Source organism: Emydura macquarii, unplaced genomic scaffold (assembly GCF_026122565.2).
Source record: "Emydura macquarii macquarii isolate MOO-44397 ecotype Brisbane River unplaced genomic scaffold, CSIRO-AGI_Emac_v2 contig_1790, whole genome shotgun sequence".
NCBI lineage: Eukaryota > Metazoa > Chordata > Testudines > Chelidae > Emydura > Emydura macquarii.
In genome coordinates this window covers 18,926,756-18,954,154 of record NW_027131927.1, presented here as the reverse complement: position 1 = coordinate 18,954,154, position 27,399 = coordinate 18,926,756, and the positions used below count along the sequence as shown (strand labels likewise).

Here is a 27,399-nt window from a genome sequence, read left to right as displayed (position 1 = left end):
AGCACCTGCCTGGAAACTGTTGCGATTTAGAATATTTATACCTTTGCTGATACCTTTGCCAGACCCAAGGGCCTACTAATTAAAAAGTGTTCACTAATTTGGGGTGCCTCATTATTTGGTTCCCAACTCGAGGTGCCTGGAGCTCCATTTCAAAGATGCTGAGCACCCACAATTCCAGTTGGCACCTCTGAAAAGTAAGCTGTAAGTGGCTCAAGCTGGGTACCCAACACTTATGAAAATGTTTGACTTTCCTCTGTTCTTACTGAGTTATGGCCATACACTGGTGACTTGGAATGCTGCTTAGAGAGGAATGAACCCCACTTCTCCCCCCACCAGCTGTATATCTGGAACATATACTCCAGTGAGGCCTAGTCAGGGTGTGGAATGGAAAAGTGTGTGGGATCTGGGGTTAGAAGACAAATAGGTAACTGCCCTCACATCATGTCTTTCTTTGAAAAACAGAGCAAATGCCTTCTGAAAATAGGACTCCAGAGAAGCTGGTACCATTTTCTTCCCAGAGAAAATGGGTAAAAACTAATAACCATTTTGTAGGGAGAACTATTTTCAGAAAGTTAAAAAAAGAAGAGGTGGACACCTACCAAGGACCTGACCCTGTATCTCTTGTGGATCCAAATCTCATTAAAGTCAGTAGGAGCTGTGGGTGCTCAAGGAAAGGAGGATCAGGCCCCAAATAATGACTTGGTAGATGTGGAAATTTCAGTAGAAAGGGTACAATAAGTTTCCAGTATAGCTTTGTCTATGGGCTGCTTTCCATCTCTAGAATCAATAGAGTTACACCAGCATAAATCTGGTGACAGTGAAAGGAGAGTCAGGTCAATTGGCTCAAATTATGATGGGTTAAGATGGGGTGACCCAAGTGACTTCAACAGGGTTGCTCTGATGTGAAAGTGAAATTTGCCCATTCTTTTTTAGTTGACCATATGGGACAGGTGTCACTCTACAACAGATTAGGGAAGAATAAAGCAGTGATGGCTTTGTTTTGGGTTTTTAAAACTTGCTGAACATTGGAAGGCGACTGTGGACGGCAGTGACCCTGCTGGCTCCCTTGTAATTTAAAATCTGCAACTTCATCACTCTTCAGCGTGCAGCCATTACATTAGAAGCTCCTTGCCCAAATAAAAAGCAACGGCCAGGTGAGTATCAATTGCGGGATGGCTTCTCTGCGTACCATGCAATGGGAAGGACTGCGTGGGGGACTGTCCCACAGGCGAGGAATCACTCGCCAGCCCTCTACACCTGCAGAGAACTAGGGCGATGTTCAGCCCAGGCACCCATTGACATCAATGGGACTACGTGCCTACACAGCTGGGACCTCAGTCAGTGATCTCCCCGCCCCCCATTAGCCTGATTGGTTTATTCCTTCCACAGCTCTCGAGTCTCTCCCCGCCCCCTCAATCCCAGGTTTCCAGCTGCCTCCGAGGGTCGCGCAACGCGACACCCATACGTCACCTCTAAGAGCCGACGCGGTGCCACCTGATACCCGCCCCCGGGTGTTTTGGAGGCAGGGGTTGGCCGCGCGTTCTGGTGACGAAACACAGCATTGTATTACGTCACCATGCAGCGCTACTCTCACCTCACCCCGCCCCCGCCCGCCGAGTTTAGGCGCTAGTTGCTCGGGCAATTAATGCTTCCGGGAGTGGGGGGGACCCTTCCCCGGAACCGTTCCCCGGGGGTGACCGTTTCCAGTCGGACCCGGCGGCGAATGCACTCCGCCAGTCCCGCCACCTCATGGCTTTCAACTTCGGGGCAGCCGCCGGCGCCGCCGCCGCCACTAACCCGGCCGGTAAGTGCGGGACAGCCGGGCGCGGCTGGAGACCGACTGCTAGGGAGCGGGGGAGGCGGGTGTGTCCGCGCAGCGGCGGGGCGGGCGGTTGCGTGCCTCCCCCGTGGCGCTCTGACTCGCAAGCGGAGCAGGGGTGGGGGGTGTCTCCCCGGAGCCGGGACGCATCTGAGGGAAGGGGCGGACCCGGGCGTCGCTGCTGGAAGCAGGACTGGAGGCAGCGGGTCCGGAGCCCGGGCCTTCCCCGCGCCCGCTCGCCTGTGGTGACGGTGACATCCCGGCCGTTCCTGGGGACGCGCCGGGCGCCCTGGCTCCGAGTCGGCCTCGCTCTCGCCCTGAGCCCCGTTGCAATGAAACTAAACCGAGAGCGTCGAGGCAGCCGTTCGGCTGAGCAACCGCCGCTGGGAGCTCGCGCCCGCGGGATGGTGATGCGGCTGGGGCTGGGACGGGAGTCGGACGCTCACCGTCCCGCGGCCCTGCTCGGTTTCTTTGCAGGAAATGTAGCTCCCTCCCTTAAAGCGTTATAAGGTGGACATCAGACTGGAGAGGGGAGGGGGCACGGTGAATTTGTGTGGCGTTCCCGCCGGGTTCTTGCAAGCATTTTCTGCAAGTGGTGTCGCATGATGGCATCGTCTGTGACGTCTGTTACCTCTGCGTTAAATCGAAAATGTTCATGTGCTTTAACCTGATTATGAAAACTTTAATCATGGTTAGCTGAGAGGAGGCTGTACATAATGTGTTCAGGTTGGCACTGATTAGTCAGTTGTGATCATCTTCACAAAAATCTTCATGTTCAAGCACAGTAGTTTTGTCTTTCTTTTTAAAAAAAAAAAAAAAAAGAGGTCACTATATAGCTTATCATTTGTGAGACATTTTCCAGGGTGTGGGGAGGAGGAAAGGATCCATCTTACTTTAAATTAGAGGAGGGGAATGTTCTCTTTAAGTTTGTAAATGTCTTTGTGTCTTGTCCAGGCATAGCGGTATTTGTGAACTAGGCACCAAAGTTGTGCTAAAGTCATTTCCAGCCCCTTCAGAGCACTTAAACCTTTAATGCTTTGTCTTCCATGGGGTTTATCTTCACTGCAGAGATAACTCTGGCTCTTACTTTAGTGGTGCCTCTCACCTAGTTCTCATCCATGCACAAAAACCTCTCACTGGACTATGGTGGTGTTTACACCAAGGCTAGCTAGCTGGCCTAGGGTGCAGGCTAAAGCCTGAGTGCTCCTTACACTCAGGCTGGTAACCAACCCATTTTGCAGTATGGACACATGCTAAAACACTCAGGTGCTGATAATTCTCCAGTGCCTTCCCAAAAGTCTTCCTGTGTGCACCGAGACAGACAGGTTCTCCCATAGTTCACTAGGAAGTAATCCTAGAGTGATTCATCTTATTGCATTGTAAGAACGATGGGATATAATCCCAAAAGTCCTAGTGCCTTGCACAAGTAAATATAGCACCAGTGAACACACTATGAACACATTTGAGTATGGCTTTGAGGTGTGCCACTCATTTCAAAGTACCGATCACCTGAGTAAACTCTGCAGTGAAGACATACCTGTGGAAAGTTGCACTGCTTTAGCTTTATTGGTTGCACTAGTAGAATTAAAATACTACAACTCCCCAGTGTAGGGAACTCTGTTAGGGACTCTTATATTAGTGTACATGTGCTTTTTATATGTATAGCCTTTTCTATATGCGAGAGGGAATAACTAGACCAGTATGTCACCTCTTATATTGATATAACTGCATCCATGCTAGGGGTTGTATTAGTATAACTGTAGCAGTAAAAAATCACACCCCGACATGATTATACGACTATAACTTCCCTGTGTAGATCAGGTATAAGTGGGGGGAAAGGTTGTATGTTTACTCTATTATTCTTACTTTACATTTGATCTGTTAACAGCATAGGTTAAATAACAGAAAGCTCTGGACTACTCTACTTGTATTGAACAAATGAATCTCATTTGAAATGGAATAACTTCTCACTCCTCTATGCTTTTTATTTCTTTAACTATTTCTGTTTTTCTTTCCCTGGCTATGGAAAACAAAATAGATTTTTTGCTTCAAACTAATGCTACCTGCTCTCTTTCTGCTTCCCACTTGTTAGGATTTGGTGGGCTTGAAACTGCAAACTCCACTGCCAGTGGGTTTAATTTTGGGGGTTTCGGATTAACTGCCAATCCTGCAGTGAATTTTAATATTGGGAATTTCGGTGTTTCTGCTGCCTCAGCGCCGCCATTCAATTTTGGTAACAGTCTGGCAAGTGCAGGTAGATAACACACACACTTGTTTGTAATGAATGTTGATAGCAGGGGTCCAAGAATTCTTTTCAGAACTCTGGTATCTAAGTATAAAAACTACTTCAATATTTTCTGTATAGCTCAAATTAGGGAACAAAGCTTTTAATAACTTGTAGAAAATCTCTAAATATGGCTTTAAAATACTTCAGCTAACTTCTGGGTTTTGTATGTAAATCTGGAGAAATCGCAGTTGAAAGAAAACTTTGTCAAACTCACATTTTCTCTAAAAAAATACCAAAATAAACCATGGTGTCCTTCCAGTCATTACCAGTCTAAATCTAAGTCTTGATTGTTTAATAAATGGCCAGAGTGATGACTGGTAAACTGTAATCTCAATTTTTTGTTCAGATATTAATACCAAATAATTACAGAGCAAATCTGTAAAGTTGCATTTCCTTAGTTTAGATTCTTGGACTACTGTAATCATGTTTTTCACCTTTCCTATGTCTCTTCATTTGACTTCAGTTGGTTATCATGAACGCACCACACTTAACTAGTTTCTGTGGAGAAACAAATTTTATACGATCAGCACAAAATCAATAGCCGTCACTTTTTGTCTCTGTTCAAGTTAATCTGTTGAAACAGTGCAAAGATGCAAGGTTATCTTTAAAAGATACTCTAGCTTTTTTGTTCTTCCTAATGTGTACACTGGTTATTTGTTGTGAAGGGAATCAGCAATCCAGTGTAAATTAGTCAATTCTGAGTAATCACTCTGATTTATTTTAAATTTAGTCTTAACTTTTTACTGGAAAATATTTATGCTCTGTATGGCAGTATAATATTTCAAGTCAATTCTGAGTAATCACTCTGATTTATTTTAAATTTAGTCTTAACTTTTTACTGGAAAATATTTATGCTCTGTATGGCAGTATAATATTTCATACATTTCCATTTATGTAGAGTTACCACTGAGATCTTGTTCTTGCAGCTGCTCGTATAGGAATTATATCCATTCCACAGTCTCCATCATTTTTTGTACTACAGCACCCATGTAACTTTCATGCACTTGATGATTAATGTAAATCTTATTTAACTGAATGATTTTACTCTGATACGAACTTTAATGAGTTGCCTTCTAATGAACCTGGGCTAAATTAAAATCAAACTTAAGATACATGTTTTATTTTATTAACAGTTTAATACTATAGTCAGACAGTATTCAAGCAAAGATATCAAGTTGGCCAAAGTACAAAATAATAAAAAGCCCATGATCTGATTTTGCTTCCCATACAGTTTGTCATTATACAGTGTGTTTGAAGCCCTGGATTTATCACCGGAAACCTTTTTTTCATCCAGTTGCATAAAGTTGATGTTTTGAATGAGTGAAAATAAAGTCTGGTTGAAAATTAAGTCTGGTTTAAGTTTCATTCTGCCTGCACAGGGATGGTAAATCTAGTAGGTTTATAACTAAAACATGAATGTTTAGATTCAAATGTAAACTGTATTTTGATATACTGCCATGTCCATTACCAATAACTATATATATATAGTGTAGTGCAAGGCTCCTCTAGATATCATTTGTTTTTACCCAGTTGGGTTGACTGGTAACTGAGTGGCAGTCAATTATTATACATCCGTCTGAATTATGTATTTAAAAGGAAATTTTGTTGAGGAAAAATGTGTCCATAATACTTATCTGCACTACAATATTGCACTAGAAATAAACACTGTCCACTCATGTTCAGCACCAAACTATACACTTTAATTATAAAGGCGGACTAACCTGGAGGCATCTGAGCTCTGGCCAAAAGTAAAGCCAAAGAATTTCAGTAATACTCAAGCAAGTATGAAGAATCTGAACAACATTAACAAACTGACCTTCCCCCTCCACTTCTCTTCCTCATCCAAACACTAAGAAAGCAACTTACTCAGCCTTCTGTGGAATGAGAGCCATGAGGGATTTTGGTATATAAAAAGGGGAGCTTGTATTTAAGTCACAAGGCCTCCTCTTCCTCCTATCTCTTGAGATTTTACCATGGGGTCATCAGTAGGTACAGCTGCAGTGCTGTGCTGGGAAAGCAGCTGATAGGGCCAGTCTGCCTGAGGGACTATATTGTTCAAATTATTACACTTGGACATCTTAAGAGTATCTTGCAGACCACCATCTCCTCTTCCATCTATGATCATATATCACTCTGTCAGCTACAATTGAAAAGTTAATCTCTCTTCTTGTGCTCGTCATTCCTCTACACATGCTTCTTTCTTCCCTGGATATGCTGCTCAGTCATCTAGTCCTCTTTTCCCTGTGCTCTTCTAGACATTCTACCTTGCTACCAGGATGTGATTCTTGGTGACTCCAAGTCCCTGGACAGCTGCTCCCGGTTTTTCTCCTGTGTATCAGTGGCCCCAGTAGAGGCCTCCAGTCTGGTTTCTTCATATATCCAGCTGCTTTTATAGACTTTTGTCATTAAGAATCTCAATACCTGTAGAAGCAGCAGGAAATAGAGGGGATCCAGCACCATATGACTAGCCAGTTCTTCATGGACCCCAGTTTGGGAACGGCTGACTTAAATTTTTAGCTAACAAAAGTAAAACCTCAAAGCATGCTTGCTGGACTTCATACAGCCAATGAATCCTGTAGGGTGCAGGTGTTGTCAACTCTTACAGATACAGACCAAGGAGCATCCCAAAAAGAGTGCATTATAGTCATGTAACATGGGGAGTCACAAAGGCATGGATTACCACTGTGAAGCCCGCATCCGGAAGGAAAGTTTTCAATTTCCAAATATTTCAGAGGTGGAAGAGGACCACTCTTTGTTGTTGATAAAAGATTGTGGGTTTATGTTTAGGTGGTTAAAATAGTAATGGTTCAAGGTACAGATTTTTTTTTCTATGTGCCTGGTATAAATATCATGGATAAAGGCACCCATTGCATATATGAAATCCTGCCAGCCCTTCATCTTATTGACAATAACTCAATTTTATCCAGTCAAGTCTCTTAAATTACTATCTTCTTCTTCTGCCATCTTGGCCAGGCAGTGGGATGGCACAGTTGGAGTTAGAGATTTGAAGAGATGGTATTGTAAAATTGGATGCTATCAATTTACCGAGACCATGCTGCTTAACTGAGATGTCGATATCTTATGTGTATATGTTAAAAAGGTTCTATTGTATGCCCCTATGACTGTTCCTCTCAAGAACTGAGCACTTCCCTTTGCATTGTAAACTATTCAGACAAATCCATCCTCCTAACAACCTGTGTGCCACACTATGGCCCTGATTCTGTAAACTGGTCCACACAGGGAGACCCATTCCTCGGAGCCACGTGGAAGTCAGTAGAGTTCCACAGAAGTCAACACCCATAGATCTTCTTTCAGGATTGGGATATAAAATGTCTTCCTTTTGCTGACATGGGAGACTCCGGCTTTGCCACCTGGGTGTTTGGGTTTTTTTAAAAAAAACTCCACCAAAAAAAAAAAAAAAATTCATACAACAATTATTCCAGAGTTTCAGGCCATCTTTACTGCCTTTGTATTCTTGCTTATATGCAACCATTGTATGCAAGATGCTTAGCTTTACCTAAATGTCTGTAGCTTTTATCGTTTGTTTTTTAATTAAATGCTCTTTTATATTAAAAAACTAGCCATCCCATCCCACAAAAATTCAGTTATTCTAAAGAATTAATATGACAAATATTAGTACTAGCTATTATCTTCTGTAAATAGGGAAAGCACATCCGGGACTGAGCAACTTTCTTGGTGGGTGAGGAACTTATTTTTGTTAATTAAAGCCTAAGTTTTTCATATCCCTAGGTCACTTGTCACAAGATAAATATGTATTGCTTTCTTGTTCCCACTTTCTCCCCTATTTACTTTGACAATAAGTAGATAACCATGATCAAAAAAACTTGCTTGTGCTGCAACCCATTCATCTGTCAGCATCTCCCTTCATAAAACTCATTGTGTTGGAGTGTGCAGTTTATCATGGTCTACAAGAGATTGAACCTTGTGGCAGAGCCGCCTTCTTCATTTGTACCATTTATTTACTAGGTGCATTTGGAGGATTTGGGACAACGACCACTGCTCCTGGATCAGCATTTAGCTTTTCTGCTCCTACCAACACAGGCACCACTGGTGAGATACCATCATTCTGAGTGCATATTTTATTTAGAATTAAACTTAGCCTCAGTCTTAAAGTTTTATCTATTTTTGCAGTTCATATGTAAATCTTCTGTTTATCTCTTTGATTTTTCTCCCCTCCTCTAAGGGCTGTTTGGCGCTACCCAAAACAAAGGTTTTGGATTTGGTACTGGCTTTGGCACAGCAGCAGGAACTGGTACTGGCCTAGGTACTGGGTTGGGAACAGGATTAGGCTTTGGAGGATTCAGTACCCAGCAGCAGCAGCCCAGTAAGTACAAAGACTTTTATTTCTTTTAGAAGCTCATGTTAGTAAGCAAAACATCTCTTGCTCATCACTCCTGAGTAATCAAAATATTAGCATGAGTTTACTTGTGAGTAATGGGCAAATAATAGAAATTTCTAGCAACCTAATATATTGTATAAAGCTGCTTTTTTGTGCCCCCAGAACCATCAGTTAAGGGTTTACAGATCTCTGCCTGGGAATAGTAGACCACAGCAAAGATTTTAGTGCCAGAGGTAGAAAGTCCTCATTTAATCTGTTGTCCTCTTGCTCTGCTTCACTCAGCCCATCGCATGCCAAATATTCTGCTTTAGACAAGAAAAATAACTTTTAGAGATGCAGTTGGTCACCCAGTGACCATCAGGAAGGGAGTCTGAGAATTCCCAAGGCAATATGTAGCTGGTAAGTAGCCCTCCAACATGCTAGGTGGGGCCTAGTTTGCTTGACATGCACCAGAATGCTACACAACGTTATGTAGACTAAAGGAAGCCAGGAATTACTCCCACAGCTTCAATGGCAAAAGTGACTATCCTCCTCCGATTAGGGTTGCCTAGTTGCCTAGGCTTTTCTAGAGCCCTACTGCCCCCATCAAGTTAGAAGCTCTCATCATGAGTAGATTCCATTTCCCTTAGCAGAAATGGAGGCAGTGGATCACAAGGCGTTTATTGCAGTGAACAGTGCTGCACCCTTCATAGTCCAAGCCTTTTATACAGAGCATCAGAGCCTGAAGAGGGGGATGAGGCAACTGAATCTCAGTCTCAGCACTAAATTCACTTCAGGCCCCAAATCTTACTAGTGTGGAGGGCGTTCTGTTGGGGGAGAAAAAGACCAAATAGCCTTGACATTTTAATGTGAATGCTTAAAAATTCACCATTTGGCAAGCTCCCACATTAAGTGCCTCTTGCCCAAATTGCTACAGGTTGCTCCATGACAAGGAAAAATTTTGGCACACTCCCAATAGTTTCAAGATGCACCCAGTAAAGTGTCCATCACCTTGGACCAAAAACAGAGATGGAGCACTTATCTTTTGAATTGTCTGCCACTTACCTGGTTGGTGCTGTTTATTGTCTGCCTACAACAAGGGATCTCATGGGACAGATGGAGGAGTAAGGATTCTCTAGCATCCTGGAGAGTGTTTTCCTTTTGCAGTATAGCACCCAGGTGCCTTCACAACATGCCTCAGGAAGGCTTTTGTTTTTCTATTGGCAATTTAGCCACCCTTACTTTTTCTGTTATGGTAGTTTTATATTTCCCTTCCTTTCCAAGAGGGAATAGTCTAGATCAGCCTGTGAGTTCCATATCTTAGCAAGGAAAGTGAGTGTGAGAGAGAACATGTCTTATCCAAGGGTCTCTATAGATCAAACAGAAATTTCAGCTCCTCTTTATCTACAGGACATGTAAATGAAATTCCAATGGAGTTTGGCCTTTCATACCTCATTTGGAAGAGAACAAATCTCTTTTAAGAGACATTGCTATGCCGTTCCCTAAAGGATTGGCCCATAGCAAAGAGACTTCCTTACAGTTCATGGATGCTTGGAGCAACATTTCCTCTGAACATAGCTCACTTTTTATAGTGACTTCTGGTGTTAACTCTAAAAAGGGAAACTCCCAGTCTAGAGGCAGGTACCTCTCTCACCATGCAATATGGTGTCCATTTCGGGTAATTGGAAAAATATTCAAACACGATGTTCTTCGAAAACAAAACAAACAATTTATTATGGGGATTGAACAGGATCACAAATCAATCAGGGATTAACCCAAGGTCCCAAATATATGTCCCCAGGGCTCCCAAGTGTCTTTTGATGTTACACAGTCCTCACTATCTTTCTTCGCCTCCTGGCGCCGTTGTCTACTTCTCGTCCTTGATCTTGTCTGCTTCTCGTCCTCGTTTCCATCTGCGTCTCGTCCTCGTCCACGCCGAGCCTACCCTTCCTACAATCAATTCGTTCTCCACCCTTCCACGCGCATACACTGTACGGTCAGACAGCCCCAACTGTCAGTTGTTTAGATCTTATATAGATTTTCTGGCGTCCCTAAGGACCAATCAGGTATCTGGGTTTTCCCACCGCTACCTGCTGTTTGCACATGGCACTCAACTTCTGAGCACGACACGCTAGATGTTGCACACGACACTTTAGAGAGTGAGGTCTCTTCTGATTGGCTCATAACTATATACATGCAAATCCCTTCCGGGTATATTATGCTAATTAACTTAAGCTATTGACCTTGGCTACCTTGATTGACAGGTTCCTGTCAGCAGGGTAGATTCTCTACGGTCTTTTATTCTATGAGGTCACTTTAACTATTTACAAAGAGGAGAGGGGCAGTATAGGGGACTAGACCCACAGCTTACACTGGGTACTTTATAAACTATGAATTCTTTTCCTCCCCTGCCTCCTAAAGCAATCACACCCCATCTTCTTTCCTTTCCTGAAAAGGAGGGATCAGTTTAGAACACCATCAGCTGACTGTTTCAAGTTCAGGCAGTGCTCCTTTTTGTCCTCAGCTTCAAAGGTTTATAAAAGTCAGTTCTCTTTATCTTTTTGTTCTCCAAGAAGTCCAGGATAATCCAACAGATTCTGGATAGTGGAACATGAAAAGGAATCCAGCACATTGGTGATCCAAGTCAATTCAGGAGACTTTTTAGCATCTTAATTATAGCATGCATACTTCCACAGCCCCATTATAGGAGCCCTCAGAAATATTTGTGCTTCACCTTGGGATCTCCATGTATAGCATTGGTCCCTTCTTTTGGTTTGGCATTGGCACCAAGAATCTTTACAATGTTGATGGTGGCAGTGACAGTATCATGAGAAAGGAAGGAATTGATGACAGATTTAGTTTAAAGAAAAGTCAGGATCTGAATAGATCTAAGCTCTGCTGACCGCTTTACTGTGTTCACAATAACAGATATACCTTTCAGATTTTAAAGCGTCCAAGAATGTTTGTCCAATCGCATCCCTCAAGTGAGTAACTATAGACACTTCTTTTTAAAGGTGTGTCTCTGTGTAATTGAATGTCACAGTTCCAACATCACTTTTAAGAGGTGGGGGTGTAAAGTCATTAAAAAAATCAAACTTGGTGCTTTATTTACCCCACAGAATTCTTGTTGTTCCCCCAAATGCACAAGAATCTCTAATATGGTGTGCATTAATTAATCAGTTAATCTTTCTTTATTCCTCAAACTGTTTTTTCTATATCTGAATTAGCATTAGGTGGCTTGTTCGGTCAGTCCACTCAGACACCTATCCATTCCAACCAGCTGATAAATACAGCCAGTGCTCTTTCTGCTCCCACACTCCTGGGAGATGAGCGAGATGCTATTTTGGCAAAGTGGAACCAGCTGCAAGCCTTCTGGGGGACAGGCAAAGGATACTTTAACAGCAACATTGCTCCAGTGGAGTTCACGCAGGAAAACCCATTTTGCAGATTTAAGGTATGATATTTCTGATATTTATCTATCTGAATGCAAATGATCTCAGAATAACTAGTTGTCTGTTTTAACCTAAATGCATCATGGGAGTTTATTGCTAATTGTAAGTATGTAACATATTATGTTCTTCAAAGTAGCGTGTCCCATTCTAATATGCATGGGATAAAGTTCTAAGTGGGTGTTTGTTGCAAATCTAGGCACTACTGAAGTATTAAGACAGAGTATTTTAGGATAGTATTAGGAGAATTAAGGTCACTAACCATCCAAGAAGAGTACTAATCCATTAGAAATGCATGTCTTTTGATTCCTAATCACTTACATAGTAACATTTGAAATTGGCTTTCAAATAATTTTTAAACTTTAAAAGATAGAGATAATCTTTTTTTTGAGATCCAGAATAGCAAACTCAGTGTTGTTCTTTTCATCAACCTCAACAACAGGAGCATGTTTTCTAAATTTGACATACATGCCATTTTGGTAACCCATATTCTCTTTTGCATCAGCTAGAATCAGGCCAGCTTATTTGGACTTGAACTCTCCTGCCTTTATCTGCAGGAGTCTTTAAGCCGTTTTTATTCCTTGTGTGATATCATCAGTTGTCCAGTTTCCACTTCTGCTGTGTCAGCAAAGAGTACAGGGTTCCACACATCTGATGATGCTTTCTTTAGCTCAGCTACAGACTAGTCAGTGGATCCATATCAAGGACAGTAATAAGCCTAACTTTCTGTACACATTTCTGAGACACTTCTCCAAGAGATGCAGTTTTTACTCTGAATGTTAAGACTAGTTTTGACTTACAAGTCGCAGAATATTATGAAAGCTCTAAAACTGAACTTATGTATAGTAAATGTGTAGAGGGGTATAAAACAAGATGGCAGGTATTTGGCTATCTTCATAAAACATTTTATGGTATAGTCTAGTAATAGGAGCTTCTTGTGGACAACTTGACACATCTGAGTGATCACTTTCATGTAGATACCAATTCTAAAAGTCTTACACCCACTTATAAGAGGACTGCTCTTAACAGAGAGCTACTTATGCTTTCTGCAAATCACACATACACTTCATCTTTCTCAGATCTCATAAAATTAGTTTTCCATTAATTCTGGGAAGTGCATTTTTGTGCCATGTATTTAATCTTATTTTTCCTAGGGCCTGGAATATTACCCTTGGCTGATTCAGACTGATGTACTTTTTGTACCCAAAGTGAAATGGCCTTGAGGGAACTTTTGCTGAATCTCATTTATGACGGTCTCTTCTAAGAATGTAGGGTGTACACTGACGACATTGTTGTATATGCAATGATGCATCATATGTCAAAGATCCATTTGTATCCCCTCCATAAACTTCACTCTCTTTGCTATATTGTATCAAGGAATCAAGATTTCAGTGACTTGCCTAAGTGTGCTAAGTAGTAATGTATTTGAACCTTAAAACACTATAACTAACACCTCAGTGCATGAAAAAGTTGCTTTAAAGCAGGTTAGATAATACTCACTAGTTCATGACTTTTCAAACTACCCTGCAGTCTTTGAGAATTACTGTTGTTATAGTATGAACAACAGAAAGTTCCTTTGTATTGGAATATTGAGTTGCATCACTCAGAGTGTAATACTTAATCTTACTGCAAGTTTATCACAAAAAGAATAAAGAGGGTTTTTTAAAGAAAATAGAAAAGGTAGGATTTTTTTTTTTAAATACAGGCATTAAAAACCTTATCACTGTACACTGAGAGGGAAAAGTAACTGTCTTGTATGTATTGGAGCTCTCAAATGTTAAAACAATCTTGAAGATCAAGGTATATCTCACTTAAGCCTTACACCTATAGAAGCACTCAGTATGTACACTTTGAATTGTACTCCCCAGTATCTTCCTACTTCAGGTCAATACTGCATAAGGTGGAGATTCCAGAAATCCCCAGAAGTTGGAAATGATGTAGTTGTGAAAAAGACTGCTATTATTCTGTGGTATATTAATAAGTGTGCCATATATAAGACATGGGAGGTAATTGTCCCACTCTACTCAGCATTCATGAGGGCTCAGCTAGAGTTCTGTGTCCAGTTCTGGACACCACATTTAAGAAGGTGTGGATAAACTGGAGAGTCCAGAAGAGAGCAACAAAACTGAAAACAATTTAGAAGACTTGACCTATGTGGAAAGGTTTTAAAAACAAAAAAAAAAGTTTGCACATGTTTAGTCTTTTGAAAAGAAGACTGAGGGTGACCTGATAAGTTTTCAGATATGTTAAGGGCTGTTACAAAGAGGACGGTGATCAATTGCTCTCCATGTCCACTGAAGGTAGGACAAAAAATAATGGGTTTAATCTGCAGCAAGGCAGATTTAGGTTCGAAATTAGGAAAAGCTTTCTAACTATAAGGAGAGTTGAGCATTGGAATAGGCTTCCAAAGGAGGTTGTGGGATCCCCATCATTGGAGGTTTTTAAAAACAGGTTAGACAAATAGCGGTCAGGAATTGTCTAAGTCAGTGGTTCCCAACCTGTGGCCTGGGGGCCAAAAGTGGCCCGCCGCTCCTCTCCCGCTGTCTGCAGAAGGGAGCCACTGCCTAAGGACCCAGATGCAGCACATTGTCACGGGACTAAAAGGTTTGGGTATACTTGGTCCTGCATCAGCACAGGGGATGGACTAGATGACCTCTGAAGGTCCCTTCCAGCTCTACATTTCTATGATTCTTTTTCTTTTTCCTTATTTCTATATTATGGGAGGTTTTAATACCAAGCTTTTGAAAAACTAACAAGTCAAAATCCTCTTTCCTATGTTTACATTTGCATTTTAGAAAATATACAAAATTCTGTTGTTTAATTCAGTTCTCAGTCCTAAAACATAAACAAGATTCCCATTATCCAAATTAGAATCTTCCCAACACTCCAAACTTTTTCAAAGGCAGAGAATGCACACTTCTGAAAAATTGCCCTTTAAAAACTTAAACCGTTTCAAAAGCTATTCTACTGATGGCACCATAAACGTAGTTTTAGAAAGAGGAATGCATTTAATACTTTTGAAATTATTCATATGCCATGGTTGTATTTTTAATTAGTTGGAAACATGCCTTAAATAGTGCAGTCTGATAGTTTATAAGTTCTGTGAGTGTTAACCTCTCCTACACCTACCTCTTGGTGTGTCCCACTTTCAGTTTAACCTTTAAAATAACCAATTTGGTTTTTTCCACAGGCTGTGGGCTACAGTTGCATGCCCAACAACAAGGATGAAGATGGCCTGGTGGTCTTAGTCTTCAATAGAAAAGAAGCAGACATTCGAAATCAGCAGCAGCAGCTAGTAGAATCACTGCACAAAATTTTGGGAGGAAACCAGACCCTTACTGTCAATGTGGAAGGTGTTAAAACAATGCCAGATGACCAGTATGTTAATATCTTACTGTGCAGTTTTTTCCCCTTCTCTGTCTGATTTTCTGTGTGTGTATAAAGTGTTGGCTTTCTTAAAATCAATCTGCTTCAGTAAAGCTTCTGATGAAACTCCTTTAAGAATCTTATAGGGATACTCAAATATAAGTTTAAAGTTTTCATATATTCCCAATAGAGTATCTGTTTTACTCTACAGTACCCATTTCTTTGCCTACAGGTTTTGGCCTATTCTCTCTCTTTTTCCTTTAATTTCTTTCCACTGTTTCTGATGGATCAATAAACCAAATGTCATTTCCTTGGTTTATTTGGCATTTGCATCACCAATGAGGCCAGTGAAGTTCTGGGAATAGATTTATCTTGTGCTTCCTCTGGTTAGCAGTGGCACAGGAAAAATCAGGGATGTGCATAATGGTTACAACAACTGGGATAAATGTACTAAATATTTTAGAAATTGGAGGGCATTCCTTACCAGTAAGATACTTAAAGTAGATAGTTTTTTGGACTAATGCAGACAGGGTCATTTTAGCATTTTAGCCCAGAAATATTTGCTTTGGAATTAAGTTTTAGTGTCATTGGCTACTTCTGAATGTGTGGTGCCAGGATGCTGTTCTTTACACCTGTCTACCTTAGATATTTCTAATATCCCCATGACAGTAGGTACCTCTGGCTGTTGCCAACCACACGCTTACTAAACTTAGAGCAGAGACTCCAGTTTACCCTGACATATAGGTTGACTTGATGTATGAAAAGACAAGAAACGTAGTACTCCGGTTTCCAGTTCTTTTCTCCAATGATAGAATATAAGTTGGATCAGGGCAGGTTCTAGGGATGGCCGAGCAGGGTATTCACCCTGGGCACCAACTTCCATGTGGTACGACCACAGCACTGTGCTGGTTGGCTTTTCTTCTTTCCTGCTCTGATTGGGCACCTTTTGTACTCACTCTTACGACCTCCTCCCCTTCCCTGACGCGCGCACACACGCTCTGGCTGGCTGGCTGTGCTTTTCTTTTGCTTGGTCACTGTGGAGGGGCATGCCTCTATCCTGGGTGGATAGCAAAAATCTAGGGCTGCTCCTGGGCTAGGCTCATGTAATTTAAGAAGATATGTGTGTGATATCTATTGTCTTCATTTTCCTTTGCTGTTACCAAAATGTGAACAGCTAATGACTTCTAATACACACTGATAACATATAACTAGATATTTTTAAAGCTATGTAATTTTGTGGTTCAGTTGTTGTTTTACTAAACCAGTATTTAAGACTTCTGAACGTTTAATTAATATTTGTGTTGTAATTCTGAATGTGATGCTCACTTTTTTTGTTTACTATGTTAGTCACCAGTAAATGTTTTCTGCAAGGTATTGATTAAAAATAATGATGCTGTTCTCTTCTGTTTGTCCATTGGCTCCAGGCTTATAAATGCATTTCAGTTGTTATTTCTGTAAACCATTAGCTGATTTAGGGGTACTGATATTCCTATAATTTTTTTTTGTTGCATTTGTGTGTTCAGGACTGAAGTTGTCATTTATGTTGTTGAGCGGTCACCAAATGGGACTTCAAGGAGAGTTCCAGCAACAACCCTGTATGCTCATTTTGAACAAGTTAACATAAAAACATCACTGCAGCAGCTTGGAGTTACTCTTTCCATGGCCAGAACAGAACTTTCTCCAGCACAAATCAAACAGCTTCTACAGAATCCTCCTGCTGGTATGTACTATCGGTCTGAAGCACTGGAGTGCTAAATTAGTTGGTAAACAGACCCGTCTACATCCTCCAGATGTCTGGGAGATTGTCACTGGAAAAAGTGACACTTTTAATCAAAGGAGGTTTTAAATTGACATTACATATTAACATGTCATTTCCAAATATTTCTAACCCTTCCAACAAAGTGTAATTTTATTTTGTTCAGTTGATGGTACTAAGTTACGCAAATATCTAATTAATTAGTACAGGGTTAGACAATATTGTAAATCAAACTCTGTAAGAGTCTTAAACTAGTTCAGTTCATCTTATTAACTGCTTCACTGAGTCCAGCAAAAGTGATATGCCAGGATGATGATGATTGCAGGTAAAATAGACACAGCAGGGTCCTGTACTCTTACTCCTCCCAACTTTCTCTGAGTGACTCAGCTAATACACATCAGTACATGTGCCTAGATGTTAGTTATATCCCTTTGGATGAGTGTGGTGACCTTTCTGGTTCCTCATTTGTTCACTTGCAATATCATAGATACTTGGCTTCTGTTTGCCAGTCTGTGGCCTAAAGAGAATAGTTTGTAGGATCTTCTCATACTTAGAGATAAGTGTACAATTGGAACAACTTTTTTGCCCGCTGTCCATATTCAAAAACACCAAGTCTGTTTTTGGCTCTTTGATAAGTTGTGTTAAAGGGATAACTTGCCCATATTCTGGATGGGTTTTTTATGTTTTTAAAGGCCAAATTAACATCATTAAAGATTGAAGTCTATTTTAATCTTTCATTCCATAGCTGGGAATCAGGCTCTCTTTCGTAGCAAAATTAAAATAAACTTCAATTTGAAATCTCATCCCATTTCAAAAAATGAATTCAAAATAGTCTTATTTGCTTCCTACAATCATATTTTGACATTTTAAAATTATTTTTCTCTCCCCATTTGCTATGTGAAAGACTCTCACAAAAAAGGGGAAACCGATTATATGGGGACAAAGTGCTGTCCACTTTACAAAGTAACAACTTTTGTCTTTTTCAGATACAGGGACTTCAGGTGTAACTGTTAACTTAAAAAAATAGTTTGCACAGAAATCTGACAATTGTTTTTTATGTTGGCAGTGTCCATTTAAACTACTATCATCTGTAGTCTGGAATACAGTCTTTGTTTTTTAGAATTGCTTCTTTATTGATTTGTGCAGTTAATGAAGTTTTAGCAAATTGTTTGCTGTTCTGAATATTCGTCTGCAACACTCTGAAGGTATTTAAAGCACTTTATAAGTATTGTGATAGATCTCCGCTGCTAAAAATTAGCATAGCTCCCTTAATGTGCCAATTTACATTCACTGAGGATCTGGCCTGGTGTTGTTGACAAATCACTCTAAATCAGATTCTGATCCCATTTTTTTACCTATCATTTCTTAGGCATTATTGAGTTGTCAACTCTTCCTCCACTTTGCCAGTGATGCCAGTCTTTACTGTCCACTTGTCAAATTTTTCCAGCAAGCACCTTCATGCTTTCTCCCTTGCCATCCCCATGCATAAAAGGGCTCCCCATAAACATCCATAAAGAGACTTCATTGTTGTTCTTCAAATCTGTCCTTTTGAAAATTCTCTGCTCTGATGCCTACAAAATACTAGACAGTGGCATCTTGTGATTCTCCCATCTGTTTGCCTGTCATCTTACGTATAGACCATAAGTTCTTTTGGGCATGAACAACCTTTTGTGTAGGAGCCTCGCACAATGGGGCCATTTATTGGAACATCTGTGCACTACTGGAATACAAAAAACTCAACCACCTTACATTAGGTTTTTACTAGTGTAACAAGATTCAAATCTATTTAGAAATCAGTGAATGCACAACAGTAACATTTCTGTATTATGTGAAATGTCAGACCTCCAAAAGCATCCTTTATACTGACAGTGCATGTATAATAAATTACAAGCAAAATTGCTATCTGCAAGTTACACGGTGGGTTTGAACTCATCCTGAAAAACTGGACTTTCAAAGTGTGGGTTGAACATTTCCAGCTTCCCCATCCTTAACTCCCTCTGTGCATAGGTATTGCACTAGCTGCAAAAACAAGTGTGACAGGAAATGTTGCACTCTAAATAATGGGATGTTTTGGACAAGATTTTAGATATAGGTATGAATTTCAACAGTTGATAATAGTTTATTATAAATAAATATTCAATTAAATATTTCTGGTAATGGAATTCATTTATGGGCAACTAAAGTTAAGAAAAGCATTGTGCAAATCAGTGGTTCTTAATCAGCGGTACATTGGGGGTATGCAGAGGTGTTCCAGGGGGTACATCAGCTCATCCAGATATTTGCCTAATTTTACAACCGGATACATAACAAACACTAGTGAAGTCAGTACAAATTAAAATTTCATACAGACAATGATTTGTTTATACACTGAAATGTAAGTACAATATTTATATTCCAGTTGATTTTTTTAATAATTATATGCTAAAAATGAGAAAGTAAGCACATTTTCAGTAATAGTGTGCTGTGGCGCTTTGGTATTTTTATGTCTGATTTTGTTAGCAAGTAGTTTTAAAGTCAGGTGAAACTTGGGAGTATGCAAGACAAATCAGACTCCTGAATTGGTAAAATAGTCTGGAAAGGTTGAGAGCCACTGGTACATATGGAGCATAGGACATGTCAGATTAACTTTACTGTAACTCTGACATGGTGAACTAATTTATCTGGATTTTAAAAGGAATTTGGCACACCTCTGCACAGAAAAATCAGAGTTTAGCATTGTATTATCCAGAAAATGCAATGTATGAGAGAAACAGTTGCCTTAACACCTAGAAAAAAGGCTTTATTTTTCTCTTGATATTATTCAAATTGGCAGACAAGACAAAACAATACAGTAAATACAAAAGATGTGTTAACACAGGGATCTGCATAATCTGGGTCATTGGTCATACCAAAGAAGACACAGTTGAATAAAACAAAATGTAAGACAATATGCCTGAGGAGAAATAAATTGCAGCATAGATATAAATTGTATCATGTACTTAGTAGAGAATGCCATAATTAAGGTTTCTAAACAGTTAAAATTGCTTTCCCCCACCCCACCCCCACTTAACTTTCTTTAAAATGCTCTTTCAACCTGGGGCTGACAGTTACGAAATTGATCGATGTAAATCAGCACTTTTTCTGTAGGTCTTCTGCATCCTGAGTGGCTATTGCCTTGATGCTTTTATCTTAGTTTTTCTAACTTCATTTTATGCAAATTAATATACTCAGTGTATGTACTTGATCACATTATCCTTGATTGGTAATATAGTCCAGTGGTGATAGCACAGAGCTGTGAACCAGGACTTCAGAATTCCAGTAGCAATCCTGCTATGTGGCTAAGACAATCGTTCTTTTTCCCTATTGCTGAAAATATTTGCCTACTTCCCAAGGATGTTCTGAAAGCTAATTTAAACTAGGAAAGCAATATAAAATATTAAATCACTATATCTTTGTCTTTGAATTCCCATTTGTCAGCTCAATAGCAATGATGGGGTGAATGGAGTCTTTCCATCAGTTTGTCTTATACAAACTTCACGGTTTATTTCATCATTAAATTGCTATATATTTAGTAATATACTGAAAATAGTTGATGGCAAAATAAGTGACATCCTGACTGAACAGAGAGGTTTCCAAAAAAAATCTTGTGTTTGATGTGACATTGTCATTGTTTAACACACCGTGTAGTTGCGTGTACTATTGTTTGTATTCCTTTTGGACCAGATTGTGGTGGTTTCCTGACAACAGTAAGGAACCTTTCTTTCTGATACTTTCTTCTTAATTTTTAATCATCATTTTCACTTTCCTTTCATCTCTTTCTACCAGGGAGGCTGCTTGAAAACTTCTTTGGCCCTGATATTTCCACAAAACCTGGGCCCAAGACTTTATTAAACTGAATCTTCATGCTATTAATTCAGCATATCACAGCTGATTTCACTGTGTCTCCTTCACATACATTATTAAATCTGATCACTTACCAGTCATGTGATGTGAAAACTATTGAGACTGACTTTATTGAAAGAACATCCATTTTCTCTTGTAGGTGTTGATCCTATTATCTGGGAACAGGCCAAAGTGGATAATCCTGATCCTGAAAAGTAAGTCTGGTTCTTTGGTTTTGTTTTTTGTAGATATGGATATGCTGTGTGAATTTAGCATTAAAAATCAAACACTTTATAAAATAACTTTCAGGTAACTTTAGGAGATGTTTTAGGGGTACAGGTGTGTAATGTGGTGATTATAAGCATGAGGTAGGTAATGAGAAGGTGGCCACAAAATCTCCCTTACAAAAATGTCAATTTACTAAGTCTGCTTCTAGGGCCCAGGGGAAAGAAAGAGGAGCTCACTCAACCTCTGTGCATCTCCTTCCTTCCCTCCCTCCCTCCCTCTGAGCTCATCAGTTCCCACCAAGCAATGCATAGAGATAATAGAGTCTAGACAGATGGTGTAGAGTCCACGACACATGTACAATCTAGGCAGCTTCCCCAAAATTAATATATAAAGTAAATTTGTGGCAGCAGAGGACTGCAGGATTGGGATCAGAAATCGTCTGATTTTTGGGCTGCAGATGGCAAAAGGTTGTGAATTTTTGCTCTAGGGTATTATGTTAATTGTTGGAGCTATATTAGCTCACTGTATCTGAACTTCAAATCAGCATATTTCTTGGGGTTAACCCTGTCCTGTTAGTCTTGCAACTTTGAATAAACATAATCTCCTACTCAGTTGGTATGAGGGTGAGGACTTCTGAATTTAACACCAGTAATTACGGTGACTTTTTATTCTTTTAATGAGCAAAGATGGTCTGCAATTCAGTAATATTTTGTTGTTAAATGTAGTTGTAAATCTTGAGTTTAATAACTAACCACTTCTGTTCCTGTAGGCTTATTCCTGTGCCAATGGTAGGTTTCAAAGAGCTGTTGAGAAGGTTAAAGGTCCAAGACCAGATGACTAAGCAGCATCAGACCAGATTAGATGTAAGTGTTAACTTCTTGACACCCTTCAATTTGAACATAGTTGCTGACAATGGATTTAACACTACAAAAGTGTGACTTTTGTGGCCTTATAAATCCTGACTGCTAAGAACTAGTCCGGGAAGTATTAACACTCTAGCAATAGTTCTAAACTGCTGGCACCATAGACAGTAGAGAAACATAAGGTATGTCTAAACAGCAGTTAAACACCCATGGCCGGCCTGGGTCAGGTGACTCAAGCTCATGGGGCCATGGGCTGTGGAGCTGTAACACTGGTGTGTAGATGTTTGGCTGAACTCTGGGACTCCACAAGAAGGGAGGGTCCCAGAGCCCAAACTCCAGCCTGAGCCCTATGAGGCTGAGTCAGCTGACCTGGGCCAGCCACAGCTATGCCACGGGTCGTTTATTCCAGTGTAGAAGTACTCATAAAAGCTTATATCTGTGCAGTCATGAGCCTGTATGAATTTAGCATAATGTCTTTATTGAGTAGGTGACTTGAATGAAGCTGAATCAGGAAGTACAAGACTACCCTTACAGAAGCTGTTAGGACTCTTGTCTATGATTATCACATTTCACACTATGCTATATGTTAGAGCTGAAGGTCTTATGAAATGGTTCCCATGCTTCTAAGCAGGTAGCTGTTCTCTGCTTTGGATGAATATCTTCTTGCTAACCTGCTCCCTTGAAAGAGAAAACTAGCATTTTTTTGGCTAAGACCAAGTTTAAAATCCACTTTTATTAGTTCAGGCATGCTGCTCCTCCTGACTTTCCCTGGGGTTGGAGGAGGGTGCTTAATTCCTTTTAGGTCTCTCTCGAAAATTCCAGCCTTGGAACCTGACACAGCCTCAGTCGGGGAGTGTGTGTTAGGCACTGATCCCATGGTGCTGGGTGTGCCGTAACTATCTAACTAGAACAGATACTTTCATTTTTTGATGGGATGGGGGAGCAGGGAAGGGGTTAAGGGTACCAAACAAAATAAGGCTCCCTCAGCTGCTCTCCTGTTGCTCCTGCTAAGGATAAATATTTAACACTTTCAGTTAAGAATGACCTAGAAAACAGAATGATTGGCTGTAACAGGCCCACTTATTAAGCAAGGTAGTATAATAGCATCCATACATGATGGACTACATCACATTAGTCATCTTGCAGGTGTTTTCAAATATGGCCCCTTTTCCTTTGACTGATCATTGTTTTGAAATTCTGACATGAAAAATGAATGCTGGCACTAGTAATATTCTTCTTACCAGCAGGAAAATCTGATCTTTTAAAAAAATGAAATTTTGGGATGGTCTCCCATTGCAATGTTTTTCTTTCAGATAATATCAGAAGATATTAGTGAGTTGCAGAAAAATCAGACCACAACTATGGCAAAAATAGCACAGTACAAGAGGAAACTAATGGATCTTTCTCATAGAACCTTACAGGTAACACCTGGGTGCATTGAGTAATTTGATTTGATATGTGTTCCATTGGCAGCAGAGTAGACTTAATTTCTCTTTAACAGGTTTACTTCCAATTCCTGTTTCTTCCTTTTGTTTGTGTGCAAGTCTCCCACTCATGAAGACCAGAGACTTATCAGAAAAGCTGCCTAACTTTTTGGAAAAGTAGTTCCATTGGAATTAGTCAGGTTTTTATTGTTTTTTCAACCTAATTTTAAGTAGTTTCAGATCCTGTACCTGCCTCACCTGCTACCCATTCTTGACTCTTTATAAACTCATTTGCCTAAGGGCTTAATTAAACGGCAGGTACACAGTGCAGGCAGAAGCACAAATTAATCTGAAATGACTATATTTAACATTTTTTTAAGTATGGTTAAGGTGGTGATGGCTTGCTGGTTTATTGGATTGATTATTCTTTGTTCACGTGTTAGCTAGCTAGCTATTTGGCAGTTCAAAACTTCCTCGTGTCCAAAATCCCTAATCTTACTTTGAGTAGAGTGGACTAAGTGATTTTTTTTTTTTTAAACATTTTTTTTTAATAGCTGTAACTTGCTTTAAGATTTATCTGACAAATAGACATCCTGGACTGTAAAGAGCTTACAGTTTAAGACAAATACAAGGCAAAAGCCTGGATGACAGTCGAGGAGATGGGGAAAGTGTGAGGATTGACTGGAAGGGAGGAGGGTTTGAAGCAGGTGAGAAAAGGTGTCTGGGGGATGAGGATAAGGGGTGTACAGTAGAACTTCAGAGTTGCAAACTGACCAATCAACCACACACTTCACTTGGAACCAGAAGTATGCAATCAGGCAGCAGCAGACACTATATTTATTAAAGTACTAAAAAAAGGGAAAGTTTAGGAAACTTTCTGTGCTCATTTCATTTAAATTAAGATGGTTTAAAAGCAGCATTTTTCTTCTGCATGGTAAAGTTTCAAAGCTCTGTTAAGTCAATGTTCAGTTGTAAACTTTTGAAAGAACAAAGCTAACATTTTGTTCAGAGTTACAAACCACCTCCATTCCTAAGGTGTTCATAACTGAAATTCTACTGTATTTCTGGGGCAGCAGAATAGAAGACAGAATCTGAGTGGGGAAAGTGATTGATTGAGAGAGCAAGATGGGGGCATGGGGAGGAAAACATTTTCCCTGTATCTAAAATATCACCAATGAAGAACTAGATTGTGGTGTTAAATCCAAGAAACAAATGTACAGGTTGAACTTTGATTTTGTATTTTACTAGAAATGGTAAATCCATTTCTCATACTGTAATATGTAAATTGACACACAAGACGACATACAAGAGACGTAATGTAATATCGTTGGACTTCTGTTGGTCCACTAAAAGATATTACCTCACCCACCTTCTCTCTCATATCCTGGAAGTGACGTGGCTACAATTATGTAGCATACAAGGCAGCCTTTAGACATACCAGTCTTCAGTCTGTTGAGACATTTGGAGTTTGTACACATGAAACAAGGGTGTAGGTAGGACAGGCATTCCAAAGCTCATAACTTCAATGGTTCCTTTTTGCAGGTGTTAATTAAACAAGAGATCCAAAGGAAAAGTGGCTATGCCATTCAGGCTGATGAGGAACAACTTCGTGTACAGTTAGATACAATTCAGTGTGAACTCAATGCACCTACTCAGTTCAAGGTGAGTGAGTTAGAAGGTCTTGCAGCAGAAACTAGGCTTACAATACAGTTGTAAATAACATTCCCAAAGCCATGTTAAAACTAGCTGTATTTCATGCTCTTTCATAGGAAGAATATTGACATTTTCCCTGTTAATTTGAGTTTGCAGACTGCAATCTCTAAACCTAATTTGAAAATCCCTTTACAAGGTCAAAGACTACGAAGCAAGCACTTTTATGAACAGTATTAGTTTATTAATTGTACTGTATGGGATGACCCACTCTTTTTTTTTTTTTTTTTTTTAAAGCAAGCTGAGCCAATATCTTAAGGAGCAAAAATACTGCTCCTAACTCTAAGGATGGTACATCTTTTTCTAACAGGACTACAGCTGTCAGGGGAACATGCTTTTCTGTTCTAATACATGTGACTCCCATCTATTCTTAGGGTCGACTAAATGAACTGATGTCTCAGATCAGAATGCAAAATCATTTTGGGGCGGTTAGAGCTGAAGAGAGGTACTACATCGATGCAGATCTCTTACAAGAAATCAAGCAAGTAAGTATTCCAGAACAGCCTGTAGGGTGGAGGGTGCACAGCCTATATATAAGTAACAAGCTAGAAAACAGTGGTGTTGGAATTAAAGTTTCAGCATGCCTCTTGAATCTCAAGTGGACTTTTATTATTTGCTTGATGCTGTTGCTGCATTTCCTGTAGAATAAGAGCTATGTTCTTTGCAATCCTGATATGCAATGAAGTTGTTTTTCTGGTGGTGCCAATGTAGGTTACCCTGAAAACTACCAAGGTTTTGATGCTCTCACCTTGACTGCTGTCTTGCTTAAAAAAACTAATCTTTACCAGAGCTGGGAGCCTGAAGTCAGAGGACCAGTTTCCCAGGATCTGCACGTGGAGTGCTTGGGGTGGGAACCCCAGGGCTTCAGACTCCTGGGTATGACAGGACTGGCCCAAAGCCTAGCACCCTGGGAGCCCAGGTTTAGGGCTTCCAAGCTCTCAGCCCTGCTGCATGGACTCTGAAGGTATATCTATACTGCAGTCAGACTCATGCTGGTGCATTAAAAATTGCTGTGTGGCTCTGAGCTGGCATGGCTAGCCCATGCTTATAGCAGTGCTGCAATATCCACACTGTTGTCTTTTAGTGTGATAGCATGAGCCCCACTAGCAGAAGTCTGTCTGCCTGGGCAGACAGTGTGGGAGCTGCAGCTCAGAGCAAGCCTATCTGTAGCAGAGCAGTCAACCCTGGAACTCCAGCAGGTTTCCAATGGAAACCTCCCTGTGTTTTGGCAAAAGTTTAATTGAATCGGCATTTTCCAACCAGCTCTAATCTTAAGTGAACTCAAATAGTTTGTTTTCTGTAAGGCATCCATGGCAGTGTTAAACGTGACACAATGTATTTTAGCTTTCAGATCCTAAGTTGATAACTGTTACAAGTAATTTAAGTTTATTTTAGAGACATTTTAAATTGGGTAAACCTGTTCCAATCTTTTATTCATCAAGTAGTTGGCTGAGATGTAGTTTTGTGTGATAAATGTGACAGCTGAAGTGTTTGCTTTTTCAAGTTCTTTCTTTAATTCTAGCATCTGAAGCAGCAACAAGAAGGCCTGAGTCATTTGATTAGCATCATAAAAGATGACCTGGAAGATATAAAACTAATAGAACATGGATTGAATGAGAGCATCCCTATTAGAGGAGGTGTCTTCAGTTGACTTGTCAGAACTCATTGTTAGTGGTGTATCAAATAAATGCAGTTTTGTTTTGAGTTCTCTTTCAAAGGTTGAAATAGACCAGGTTGAAAAAAATGCATCTTAGCATAGAGTTTAGAAAGAAATGTGGTATTGGACATTGGTATTTTGGACTAGCACAGCCTCTTTCAAACTTGATGACCTTTGGAAGATTTAAACTTATAAAGCTGTATATGCTTTAATAAAAGGAAAACAATCTGAGATCCTGGTCTACTATAAAAATTGTGTACTATTGTACATTTTTACAACAGCATTGTTCTTAAATGCAATGCTAAGGGAATCTTTCCTTTCAAGTTCTCCTTTTTGCAGCAAGTAAAAACATTAAAGGAATCTACATCACCAAATGTATGCCTGCAAAGCTACCAACTAAGCTGTTGCAAACTTGTACTTTGTAAACATGTCAATTTCTTTACTACTGTTATCTGCTGGGGGAGTTGTGGATTTAGTGTCCTGGGTGCAATGTGACTACTTTTGGACTGCAAGGCTATATTTTTATATCTTTTTCTTATTCAGGAAATAGAATAAAATGTCTACTTTAAACATTGTCCTTTTTTCTTAGTGCTTTTTTATTTCTAAAGACATACTTCTATTTATAAGTCTCATACAGCAT

At 40.0% G+C, this 27,399-nt stretch overlaps 1 protein-coding gene across 2 annotated transcripts; it reads left to right on the top strand.

Moving 5' to 3' along the window:
* Positions 1–1,618: 1,618 nt before the first annotated feature.
* On the top strand, positions 1,619–27,334 carry NUP54 (nucleoporin 54). Of its 2 annotated transcripts, none has more exons than XM_067557038.1 (12): positions 1,619–1,804; positions 8,094–8,177; positions 8,311–8,451; positions 11,673–11,899; positions 15,085–15,272; positions 16,784–16,980; positions 21,038–21,092; positions 21,875–21,968; positions 23,282–23,389; positions 24,935–25,054; positions 25,477–25,587; positions 26,625–27,334. In XM_067557038.1, the coding sequence occupies exons 1-12, from the start codon at positions 1,750–1,752 to the stop codon at positions 26,751–26,753; spliced, it is 1,509 nt and encodes a 502-aa protein (XP_067413139.1). In that variant the 5' UTR covers positions 1,619–1,749; the 3' UTR covers positions 26,754–27,334. The 2 variants fall into 2 exon arrangements, with proteins under 2 accessions (XP_067413139.1, XP_067413138.1); XM_067557037.1 differs by lacking the exon at positions 1,619–1,804 and adding an exon at positions 3,842–4,073.
* Positions 27,335–27,399: the final 65 nt, after the last annotated feature.

What these genes read in the sequence shown, in the direction of transcription:
- NUP54 (XM_067557037.1), top strand. Translation starts at nt 3,842, where the DNA reads ATGGAAAACAAAATAGATTTTTTGCTTCAAACTAATGCTACCTGCTCT. An exon ending in TAACAGTCTGGCAAGTGCAG is followed by an intron (nt 4,074 to 8,093) that starts GTAGATAACACA and finishes TTTATTTACTAG; the next exon opens with GTGCATTTGGAGGATTTGGG. An exon ending in TACCCAGCAGCAGCAGCCCA is followed by an intron (nt 8,452 to 11,672) that starts GTAAGTACAAAG and finishes TATCTGAATTAG; the next exon opens with CATTAGGTGGCTTGTTCGGT.